Source organism: Ceratotherium simum, chromosome 9 (assembly GCF_057802395.1).
Source record: "Ceratotherium simum simum isolate JZ-2026a chromosome 9, ASM5780239v1, whole genome shotgun sequence".
Classification (NCBI taxonomy): domain Eukaryota; kingdom Metazoa; phylum Chordata; class Mammalia; order Perissodactyla; family Rhinocerotidae; genus Ceratotherium; species Ceratotherium simum.
Genome location: NC_141908.1, coordinates 48057482 through 48069771, shown reverse-complemented (window position 1 = coordinate 48069771; position 12290 = coordinate 48057482). Strand labels below are relative to the sequence as shown.

At 38.9% G+C, this 12290-nt stretch overlaps 1 protein-coding gene across 1 annotated transcript in view; it reads left to right on the top strand.

Moving 5' to 3' along the window:
- Positions 1-11622, top strand: part of STK39 (serine/threonine kinase 39) — a 278513-nt gene extending 266891 nt beyond the window's left edge. The window contains exons 17-18 of the mRNA XM_087435340.1: positions 730-794; positions 10080-11622. Coding sequence (XP_087291466.1) covers positions 730-794; positions 10080-10154 — 140 coding nt within the window. The 3' untranslated portion in view covers positions 10155-11622. The remainder of the gene's footprint in view (positions 1-729; positions 795-10079) is intronic.
- Positions 11623-12290: the final 668 nt, after the last annotated feature.

The following is a 12290-nucleotide window of genomic DNA, read 5'->3' as shown; positions in this document are numbered from 1 at the left end:
AAAGCTGACTTCTCTCCTAGAGCATCAAATATGTCATGGCACCAAGGAGATGATCCTTAGATCCCTGATGAATCCGGCTAACACTGAAAACATATCTTCACCATTGAGCTCCAGAGTGACAGCCTCTAGTGCTCGCCCCTGTTCAGCCGACTCGGGTATTGCTCTAGGTGGCACTTCACTGGTTTGACAGATCATTGTGCTCTGAAAGCATGAAAACATATGTCCGAGTCATAGAGGTTATCCACTGTATTTTGTTGCTTTGATAAAAATGGGTGCAGAGAATTGAGTGAATTTATAGGACAGGAGTTCAAATGTACTGACCTATTTTTCCAGAGAAACCATTCTTTGCAATACCTCTCCTCTTTGTTTTGCACTGCCCTCTCCTGGCTACTAAATATCTTAGTAATGAGTGTTGAGAAAAACCAAGTGATAGAAACAGTAGGGGCTGCTATCATTTCTACTTTCCATTAGAAAGTAATTTCTTAGTGTATTTTCTGAAATGTGGAAGTCAACGTATAGTGATTAATTCAGATGTGCTGAAGGTATAAGCTGTTGTAGAAAATGTCTGTATGAGAGTAATTTGGTCATTTATATGGACTTTGTAATGTCTGTGAAAGAAATGATTTTGCAGCTTATGGCATCATTAGTCAAATTTTCTGAATCATTGATGTGAAAATCCAGTGTTACTGGAAATAATTTGGACACTTTTTTTCTGTTTGTATTTTACAGTGGCTGCTAATTTACAGAAGATTGTAGATGACCCCAAAGCTTTAAAAACATTGACATTTAAATTGGTAAGTAAAAAGTTATTGAAAGAAGGTAAATATTTTATATGCTGTGCCAGGAAGGAAGAATAATATGTTTTAGTAAGCTGCTCTGTGATTTCATTGTTATTTTCTTTGGGATCCATTTTTGCATTCGTCATTTGCCTCTTCAACGTTTGGGAACATTTTCTGATCATGACCGGAAATTTCCTCTTCCATGAGCATAATTTCTTCTTTTACCATCACATCTTTAACTAAGAGTGGCCATTTGAGAAGTCTTGAAGCCTGTACCATTTTTCTTGCAGTTTATATGGCAACTTGATGATATAGACAAAATTAAACTTAATTCCAAGCAACATTCTTAATAAAGCTTTCCTGAAGCAAAAGCCAAGTGGTTCTAACTTTTAAAAATTGAGGCTGATTGTTGTAGAAATGGTTTAGGTAACTGGAAGAGATTGTAGAACTGCTCACTGAAGGCTAGTGAACAAAGGCATAACATTTTAACTTGCAGTCACAGATTCTCCTGGAGAAGAGATATTCCAGCAGTTTTTCTGCACTAGCAGATTTTAAAGTTAAGAACTAGGGTGGCCACAGAGATATAGAATAGTGAGCACTCTGGGGTCATTGTGAAACCAAGAGATGGTGACCATGGCCGGAAATGGAGAGAAATCCAAATAGTCAAAAGTGACTATTTTCCTGAAAGTTTTGGCAAACAGTACATTAAGTGACTCATTTTAAAATTATAAATTATGGGGCCGGCCTGGTGGCGCAGCAGTTAAGTGCACGTGCTCTGCTTTGGTGGCCTGGGGTTCGCAGTTTGGGATCCCGGGCACGCGCCAACACACTGCTTGCCAAGCCGTGCTGTGGCAGTGTCCCACATAAAGTAGAGGAAGATGGGCACAGATTAGCCCAGGGCCAGTCTTCCTCAGCAAAAAAAAAGGAGGAGGATTGGCATCGGATGTTAGCTCAGGGCTGATCTTCCTCATGTATAAAATTATAAATTAATCTATTCAAGGGCCAGTCAGAATGCTGAAAGCAATTTACGATCTAGATGACCAAAACTTTGCTGCACACAACATATATTGATGATCTGTCTCTTTTATTTCTCATGAAAATTTAATGGAAAATGTGTGTGGAAAAAATGCTAAATGATTAGTTACAGTAAATGTTAGCCTGGTGCTAATTAACTTTCTGGGTCTTGTTTCTCATCTAATTTCAGATGGCTAGGCTGTATGATAAAAGAAAAACACAAAGATGTTCACAAAAAGAATTTATCTGAAGGCATTCATTTTGTTTTGATAATAAAAGAATATTTCATTCAGACATAGATTGACAAATTAACCAATTGAAAAATTCATCTTCTGGCTTGGGACTCTTCTGTCACCCCTGTTATGTTTCTAATTCACCTACATCTTTGTAAATATATTCCATTTATATGAGAATATATTGATGAGAAAATGGCACCCTGTGTCATCATTTCAAGCCAATGTTAATGTTTCTTTATTTGTTTTTTTATACCATAAAAAAAGGAGTTACAACATATCATCTCCAGGACATTTTCCTAATTTTGAATATGTAAACAGAAAGATAAGAGATTAAAACTTTCATGCTGGCGTATTCCCACTGTCTTTAAACTTGCTGACCTATAAAACAGGAATAGGAACTCTGGCCCTTTCCTACTACTGAAGGTTTTGTAAAAACACCTTATAGTCTCTAGATAAAGGGTAAGAATAATATGAGACTCCTCCTTGTTTCCTATGCTAATCAATTAATTCCCTGGATTCTCTCTTGCCTCTGTCCTCTCTCTTCATCCCTATTTCCAGCACACTAGTAGAATCCTCTTATATCTTCTGAAGCTGGTCTTCCTGTCTACAATTTGCCAGCCTCCAGCTCTGTTTACCACACTGAGGCTATAGCAGGAGTAATTCTTCCTTAATTCCAAAATGCTCCAGTACTTTAATGGTTCTCCGCTGTCCTTTTCTAATCTCAAACCCCTGCGCATGGCTAAGGAAACCCTCCCTCATCAGACCTCCCTCTAGGTCTTCTGCTTTACCTTTGTCTCCCCTCCCATTCTCTCTCTCTCTCTCTCTCTAGTTCTCTGTCTCCTCGTGTTTTCATCTGCTGGCCCATTGTATGAACTTTCCCCTCTAACTAAAATATTCTTCTCTCCCAGCTTCTCCCAACCTCCTCTTTGTCTTACCGATGCCTACACATGTTCCAATTTTCTGCTTAAATTTCTGTTTCTCCAAGAAGCTTTCTCTGACATCCAATCCTGGCTTAGGTGCTCCTCCTATATTTTCCCCCACAAGGCTTATAGTATACTGAAATTGTGTAGAATCTTATTCATGTCTTTAATAAATCTAGAGGCTCCAAGTAGGCAGGGACTTCTGTCTTGGATCCCCCAGTGCCTGGCACAGTGGCTGGCACGTAGCAAGGACTTGATCATCATTAAAATACATCAGAATAATACAAACCCCATTTAGAAAAACTTCAGCCATCGTTACTTATTTTTCCTTTACATTTTTTAAATCTCTGTAAAATAATTAGGATTGTGACTTCTGCTTCATGCTCTCTTTTTACAGAATCTCTTAAAATTCCTTGGCCTTGCCTGCAGAAGTAATAATAATCACTATTTCTTGTGCATCCACTGTTTGCCAGGCAGTGCATGAGGTGTTTTACGGAGTTCTCTCAGTTAGTTTAGTCCTCATGATCCCACGAGGTGGTGGTATCATTAGGTCCATTTTACGTCTTGGGAATTGGAGGCTCTGTGGAGTTAACCTGTCCAGGAGCATACAGTGCAGAAGCTATGAATTCAACTCTGCTCTAGCATCTCAGCCCATATCCAGCCAGGACCCTGCAGCCTTATGGTTTTATAGTTTCCTGTTTCTTTGTGGATTCACGCTTTTTGATGACTGGATGCATTTACACTGGTTAGGACCAAATCTCCTTTGTATGTTACAGCAGATTGAGTAATATTGGCCTGTCTGGCACAGGAGTCCTGCAGGAGAACCCACACGCCTTTTCCCTTCCCCTTATGGTTTGAGAATGGGATGATGTGGTGTTCCCGGTAAATGGAAATGGATGGCTTTTTCCTCAAAGATAGTTAAAGATGTTAAATAAAGCGAAACTCAGGAGTGACCTTCTATTTCTGTCACTTAACTCTCTGTCCAGCCCTAGTTAAAACCTGAGAAAGTTTCTTTGCTATCAGTTGCCAGCCAGTTTGAGATCCACTTGACAGAGCTAATTTCAACTGAATGTTGGCCTCATCTTCTGTAGGACGCTAACATCCTGGGAAAACCACAGAGATTCAAATGCATTTGCCTTCATTCATCAATTTGGTTATTTTATTGAAGAATAAAAGATCAAAGTATTTCAGAGGCATCTTTCCTCATAAGCACTGGTGCTCGTGGTCCTTGTATTTCTCAGCATTTATCATTTTCATCTCAGAGCTTTCTTTGCTTTCCAGAGGACTGTCAGGTGCCTGAAAACTGTCTAAAGCAGAATAACATCTTGATACTGTGGATGCTCAAGGAATGGTGGGAACACTTTAAAAAAATTACTGATGCCCACGTCCTACACCAAATATCCAAACTTAATTGCTCTTGGTGCAGCCTGGGCTTTGCGTATGTTGAAAGCACCTCCTGGTGATTCCAGTGTTGAGCAAGGCTGGGAAGCTGACTCAGTCGCCAGTCTCTTTCCTCTCCCCGCTCCCACCACTATGGGAAATATTTGGCTCAAGTTCAAAAAAGTGTCTCTTTTTATATTGTATATCTGCTTATATAAGAGAACCAGTGGCTCACGGGGCAAGGATATTGGTTGTATAAAGAAGTGCATTTACTTTTTTCTCAGCCCAGTGATATCTTTAACTTCATTTGATGGATAAGATAATAAGTATGATTTCCATTGTTGGCATGGTCAGGGGCAGTGAGATCAGAAACCTTTTTTAATCACTTTTTACAAAGTAGTTCAGGCATAGAGGACATTTCAGCTCAGGTATTATGTGCTTTGGGTTTGATATATAGGTACTGTATTATTGTTGTTGTAAGCCTTGAAACAAGTCTTCATAAATGTTCTTTAAGTCATTTTTTAATTTGCTGCCTTGCAGTTTCATAACGTGAGTGAGTCTTGCTGCTTTCAATGTAGAATTTTTGAAATTGCATTAGTGAAAATATGAAATAAGATATTTAATTTGCCCTTGAAGATAGAATTATAAGTACATGTAATTAACATCCAATTGGTACACATTTACACGAGCATTATAGATTTCAGTTACTGAAGTTTAATAACATGCATTGCAGATAGCAATTTCGTAAGCATTTTGGCAATTAATGACTAAAGGGCCTTATTTTTAGAGGCTTTCAGCATAGGCATAGTTGAAGGCTGCATGACTAAGGCAACATTTCCCAAAGTACAGGGAAGGCCAAGACTGAAATGAGATAAAAACTACCTAAGAGTATTTAGACAAAGAGCTTAAGGGAAACTGTAAGTTTGGGAAGGTCCGTGTAGCAGCTCTGAGCCTCCTGCTCCAGTCTGAAACAGTGGTTCTCCAAGTCTGGTCCCCAGACCTGCAGTGTCGGCTTCACCTGGAAACTGGAAACTTGATAAAAATGTAATTCTATGGCCCCATCCCAAGCCTAGGGAATCAGAATCTCTGGGGAGTGGGGCACACAGGAATCTGTGTTTTACAAGCTCTCCAGGTGATTCTGAAGCAGGCTAAAGTCTGAGAACCACTGCTCTAAAGGAAACTTGGAGGGTCACACTTTGGGAAGCACTAGGGTAGGACAGTGGTTCTCAAACTCTACTGAACCTTTGGATCACCTGGGGAGCTCAGAAGATCCCTGTGCCCAGCCCACTCCCCAGACCAGTTCAATCACAACCTCTGGGGTGGACACGGGCGGTATGTTTTCAAACTCTCTGGGTGGTTCCAAAGGTTTGTGGTGGAGGGAATCCTTGTGATTGACGCTGGACAGCTCCTCCACGGGGCGTAGGCTGCATCTCCTGGTCTGGCAGGAGGGGTGAGGAGTTGGGGGTTTTCAGGAATCAGCATACAGATACTTGAGTGAGAGCAGGCATGGTGTTACACTGTCCTGCGAAGTTCCTGATAATGTGTTCATTTTCCTTTGAAGCTGAGGTTCACGAAGTGTGCGTCTTGGACATCTGGGGTTCCTTAAGACCCTTTTAGGGGATCCTGGATATCAAAACTTTTCGTAATATACTAAGATGTTACTTGGCCTTTTCCATTGTGTTGACATTGGTGTAAGAGCCATGGTGGTTAACACTGCTAATGTCAGCACAAATCAAGGCAGGAACATCAAACTGTACTAGCAGCCATCGTGTTCTTCAAAGCACTCACTCCGTCACTGTAAAAAATAAAAAATTAAGATACAAAAAAATGCCAGGTTCACTTAAGAATTTCCTAATAAGGCAAGAAACATTATTGATTTTATTAAATCTCCACTTGAGGACACATCTTTTTAATACCCTGTGTGATGCAACGGAAAGCACTTCTTCAGTAGACTGAAGTCCACTGGTTGTCTCCAGGAAAAGCAGTTGTGAGAGTGTTTGAGTTGTGAGCTGAACTAACCTTTTTCTTTTTTTTTCTCGTGAAACACCATTTTTACATGAAAGAATAACTGATAACCTGTGGTTATTCAGACTAGGGATTTGGTAGACACTTTTTTGCAAAATGAACCAAGTAAGCCTGACACCTCAAGGAAAACACCTGACAATATTTGTTGTCAATGATAAATTTCAGCTTTCAAGCAAAAACAAGTTTTCCAGAATCCTATATCTGCCACTGTAAGCTTGACAGACCCTCAGGACTTAAAGACTTTTCTGATGAGATTGGTGATGGGTAATATTAATAAATATGATTTGTTGACATTTTATAATGAAACATTGATATTGTATAATGAAATATGTCAACATTTGGAAGATCTGCATAACTCAGTGGTGCTGAAACCTCATACATGGCTAAAAGATCTGTTCCAAGTGCAAGAGAGACCAATGGATTTTAATTTAACAGAGTATGAAACGTTCAATGCTATGGTTTCATATTCCACATTGCAACTAAGTTTCAAGAAACTACCACTTGGCAAGTTTTGGCATAGTAACAAACGATATCCACAATTATCTAGAAAGGCTATTAAAATATTCTTTCCTTTTCCAACTTCAGTCATGCACCGCATTAACAACGTTTCAGTCAACGACAGACCACATATGTGGCAATGGTCCCATAAGATTAGTACCATATAGCCTAGGTGTGTAGTAGGCTATACCATCTAGGTTTGTATAAGTATACTCTATGATGTTCACACAATAAAATTGCCTGACAGTGCGTTTCTCAGAACTTATCCTCATTGTTAAGTGACACATGACTGTACATATTTTTGTGAGAGGCTGGATTTTCATTATGATCTTCAAGGAAAACAATAAAAGCAATAGACTGAATGCAGAAGCAGGTTTGAGAATCCAGCCATCTTCTATTAAGCAAGACATAAAGGGATTTGCAAAAATGTAAAGCAGTGCCACTCTTCTCAAATTTATGTTTTGTTCTGGGAAACTATGGTTATTTTTCATGAATATTTTATTTATGCTATGTAATGGGTTTATTATTATTATGTTTAATGAATTAGTAAGTGAATATTTTAGAAATTTCTGAGTTTTAAGTCAGTATAATAAATATAGCCTACATAAACATGTTTTACATTTTTAAATACAATAATTGTATTACTTTAAAAATGTTTAAAATATTTTTAAAATTTCTCAGTTTTAATTTCTAAGACAATCAGTACAATAAACATAAGCTTTTGGAGTCCTTGATCATTTTTAAGAGTGTAAAGGGTTCCTGAGACCAAAAAGTTTGAGAATTGCTGCTTTAAGGGTCTCTGGTCTCTTTTCTCTAGATTTCAGGATCATTTGCATATTGCCCTCATTAGTGTTTTGCAGGCTACAGTGAGAGAGACGAGGACTCAGTCTTGGTTAAGAGAGAGCTAGCGAGGTAGTGGGGAAGGGAGGGCTGAGTGCCTTGAAGCAAAGCCAGACAACCTGGGCTGTGCCTGTTTGCCGGGAAACAAAACCTGCCAGTGTAGCTGGGCGAGGTCCTGGGGATGCAGGGTGGGAAATGGGCTCCCAGAAGGCTCCCTACGCGAGGTACCCACAGTAACCACTGGCTTGATCACCCACTCTCATTGTAAACTCTCACCTTTATCACTCTTCACAAGAAGGACTTAATATTTTTCTTTTGTTTCTAGTCTATTTAACGATGATTGGATATTTTATTTTTATTTCTAGTCATTTTAAGCTCCTGACATTCACATTGCAGATTTCTGCTGTAGCTTTCAGATGCATTGATGTGCTTCCCACTTGCCAGTCTGACCTTCTTGTCATCACCAGCAGCAAGAGTTTGTCCTCAGATGTTTGGCAGTTGTCTGTTAATTACACAAATTGACTCTGCCCCCATTCAGTGGGTTGAGTAAATGATGTTGTTAGCAATAGCTACAAGGAGAGAAGAAGGGGAGGTTTAGGAAGATAGATAAAGAACCAGTGATAGTGGAACAAGAAAATTGGTAGGGGAGGTGAACCTTACAGTATCAGTATGACAAGCACCAGAAAATATCTCAGCTGAAAAGCCTTCTATACCTGTACTACTTTGAGAAAAGTGATTAAAAAAAAAAAGGAGCGTTTCTGATCTTGCTGCCCCTGGCAATGCAATCAATGAAAACTGTACTTTCCTGAATATCTAATCTGTCAAGTAAAACTAAGAAATCTTTAGACAGGCACAAAGCAAATTCTTTAAATGTTACTAATATTCCTGCTCTTTAGGCTACGGATTTTCTTATATAAGCAAAACTACTCACACTGAATGTTATGTTAAAGATAATTATTTAAAAATATTCAAGTCAGGTTCTAATTAGCTTCTTACTTTAAAGGAAAATGCCGGGGTTGACAAAGGGCCAGGTTTATGTACTGTGTTTTTTGAAGCAGCGCTAAGCAGGTTCATTGTGATGATTGGAAAGAGCTTTTTTTCCCTAGGAAACTAATTGTTTTGACAATAATTTAGCAGGAATTAGGCCAAGAAAAGGTTTGTATGGCCCTTTGGTAATTAATTGCCTATTCCCAGTCATTCGTCAAACTTTTTTCTCCTCACTTGTGGCACTTACATAATGTCCAATTCTGACTTATGTGCTATAGAGAGAAGAGACAGCTTAGAAGACAGAGAGGAGAGCTTAGAGTGGTGATCTGAGTACTGTGTGTGTGTGTGTGTGTGTGTGTGTGTGTCTGTGTCTGTGTGTGTGTAGGAGAGACAAAGAGAAGTGAGAAAGAAAATAAAAATAACTTATGAATTAGGACCAGTGAGAGGTTTGATGGGCAATGGCTTATTTCCAGTTCCTTTTGATTCTGAAGTCAGAAAAATAATAAAGTATTTGACATACTATAATTTGGGCCAATTTTAGGCTATAAGTATGTCCTAAATTATTACAAACAAAATTGTTATGAAAAAAAATCTGTTATGGTACCTTTCCCTGTAAAAATTACTCATTGGTGGGCCAGCCCCGGTGGCCTAGCAGTAAAGTTCGGCACGCTCCACTTCGGTGGCCCAGGTTTGGTTCCCAGGCACAGACCTACACCCCTCATCTGTCAGCTGCCATGCTGTGGCGGCGACCCACATACAAAATAGAGGAAGATTGGCAGCGGAAGTTAGCTCAGGGTGAATCTTCTTCAGCAAAAAAAAAAAAAAAAAAAAAAAATTACTCACTGGTATTTAAATAACAATTGTCTACCTGAGCCATTCTGCTACTACGTGACCACTTTTTTTCTGGCCAGTTTTACAGAGGAGATGATTTTGGTAAAAACCAAATTACTCCTGAGTGACCTGTTAGATTTATTCTGCTCACTTTCATAGTATTCTTCTAAAAATCATTATTAAGGAGCTCTAATTATAAAGTATATTTAAAATCACTTTATTGAGTTGTTGAAAATTTGTACGTGGTACCTTGGCAGTCATAGCATTCATTGGCAGTACCAAAGCTGCGAGCTGAGGACTGTGGTGTTTTAATGGGTAATAAATCCCTTCTCCCCTATTTTCTGTACTTGATGGCATGATGACCAGATTTCCCAGGGCAGTTAGCACCCAGAAGTCATTCAAGAGAGTGATTCGTAGGATCTTTCCGGGGAGAGATGGGACACGTGGCCTTATACAGATTGTGCCCTTATACAGATTGTGCCCTTACACAGATTGTGCCATCACATGAACGTGTCTGTAAAAACCAGCAGTGACAAACCAGCACTGAAGGTTTCTTTTTCCCTTCTCAGGCTTCTGGCTGTGATGGATCGGAGATTCCCGATGAAGTGAAGCTGATCGGGTTTGCTCAGTTGAGTGTCAGCTGATGTATGTCCCTTGACCTCGCCCTGATCTGTCATGCCTCCCTCACTGCACTCCCCTCAACCTTGCCCTCTCCACTTCCTCCCACCCCCTCACTCCCAGTTCCCAGCAAAATCAGAAGATTGTGAAGAGGCCAGCTTTGACGAAATGGGATAAAAAAGAATTTTTTTAAACTTACAACACTCCGAGTTCTGCTTTATTCTCTAGCAATCCACAGTATGAGAACAAACAAATGCCACAGCTGCACGACTGTTGCTAATTTTTCCCAAAGCTATTTAATATTCCTAGCAATCAATTCGGATATCCCTTAAGTGAAAAGAATCTGAAATAACACTCAGGTGGTCCTATTTATTGGCAACAAAAGGAATTTTTTCTGTCGGAAGCCTATTTCTTCTTTCCTTGTTCTTTCTGTTATAATTCTTTAATTGTACATCTGACAATACTGCCTCTTATGTTGTATTTAGAAATTAATATACTTATAAAATTAAGATTTATTAGCCAAACTTGAATTCTAGTTTTAAAACTGTGAATTTTATTTTTCATATATTTATGCATTACACACCTTAGCTATAAGGAAAAAAACGTTTTTGATTATATGCTTCTTGTAGTTAATCTCTTGTTATTTAAACGAAAAGTTTCAGGTCTATCTTTGGAGTATTTATAACTTCTGATTTTTGAAATGACTGAATTAGGAACTAGGATGCTTATTCTTTGGGTTTGTTTGCCTAAAAACCAATCCACAATCTGATTGTTTCTTGGGGAGGGAGGTGCCTTGCAAACTTTCATATTAAGAATGTGCCTGAGGCTGCTTTACTCTGGAATGGTCTCAGATCTGAAATCTCCTCTACATAAAGTGGCATATGTTAAGTTTTGCTTCATTGGAACATTTAGAATGCTCTATAAAATGTTGCCATTCTTTAGATTGCTAATTATGTACCCATCTCTGATTTGACTTCTCCTTACGTGATAGAATTTGTTGTTCCAAAGGTGATAAACTTGAAAATACCAGAATCTGAGTTTTACTTGAAATTCTGCAGAATACCCAGATGGAGTGGAAAATAATAGAAAGGGTTTTGTGCAATGACTAAAAAGGTAAAATGCTGTTAAGTTTCAAGAATAAATACTTTCAACCCAAGTAGCCCTTTGCTTGACTATATATTATGGAATAATAAACCTTAGGATTTTCAAAATTGGAGTCTAAACTTTCAGGGAGGTGGTGGGCTCCCGGGATGGTACCATTTGCTCTTTCCTAGCTAACCCTAGATATGGCAGCTCTTTAATGTACTTTAAAAAGCAAATATATATTACTAAGGAAAAAAAGTTATTTATAATTGCCTTGTCATAATTGTTAAGGTGTTCTAGAGCCATTTGCATACAATTTAATGTAATTTCATTCCATTCTATTGTTTACACAACGATTACTCAAAGATGACTGCAAAGGTAAAAGGAAAATAAAAGTGTATTGCACAAAGAGATTGTGTCCCATTGTTCTGTTCCTCCTTTTGGTATCTGCATTGCTGCTGTGATATTTAGCACTTCAATAAAATGCCTAGTGAGAATTAATGAGTGAAAAGTGCCCTAGAGGAAGAATAAGGCATCTACCCAGTCACAGAGAATCAGGTTTAACAAATAACTAGAATTAGCTGGAGGAGGAAATGAAAGACCAACATTCACACTCCACGCAGACAGACTGTCTGTGAGTTAAAACCATAGGGCTGCAGGGGACAAGAGACTAATTCCTGCCAACCACCCTTGGGCGCTGAGGCTGGAGTGGTGAAGTGACTTGTCCGGGGCACTTCACAGAGCTCTTTGCAGAGCTGGACTCCCAGGTCTCTGGCTTTCTGACATCCAAAACACGTTCTTAACACCCTTCGGTACAACTTGTGGGCGAAAACAGTCTAAGACAAGACCCGCATCTTCTACTCACAGAGTAAAGGGTACATGAATAACTGGAGAACTTTTAATTTGCAACATAGTAATAAATATCATTTAATATGTCTATTTACTTTAGGCCCATATTCTCATATCTTCCTAATGGTATCTGAGGGAGCTGACATACATTCATATAATAGGATAAAGATTTAAAAATACATAAAGCAATTAGGATGAAGGGACAATAAGAGTTGCTTAACAATGCAGAG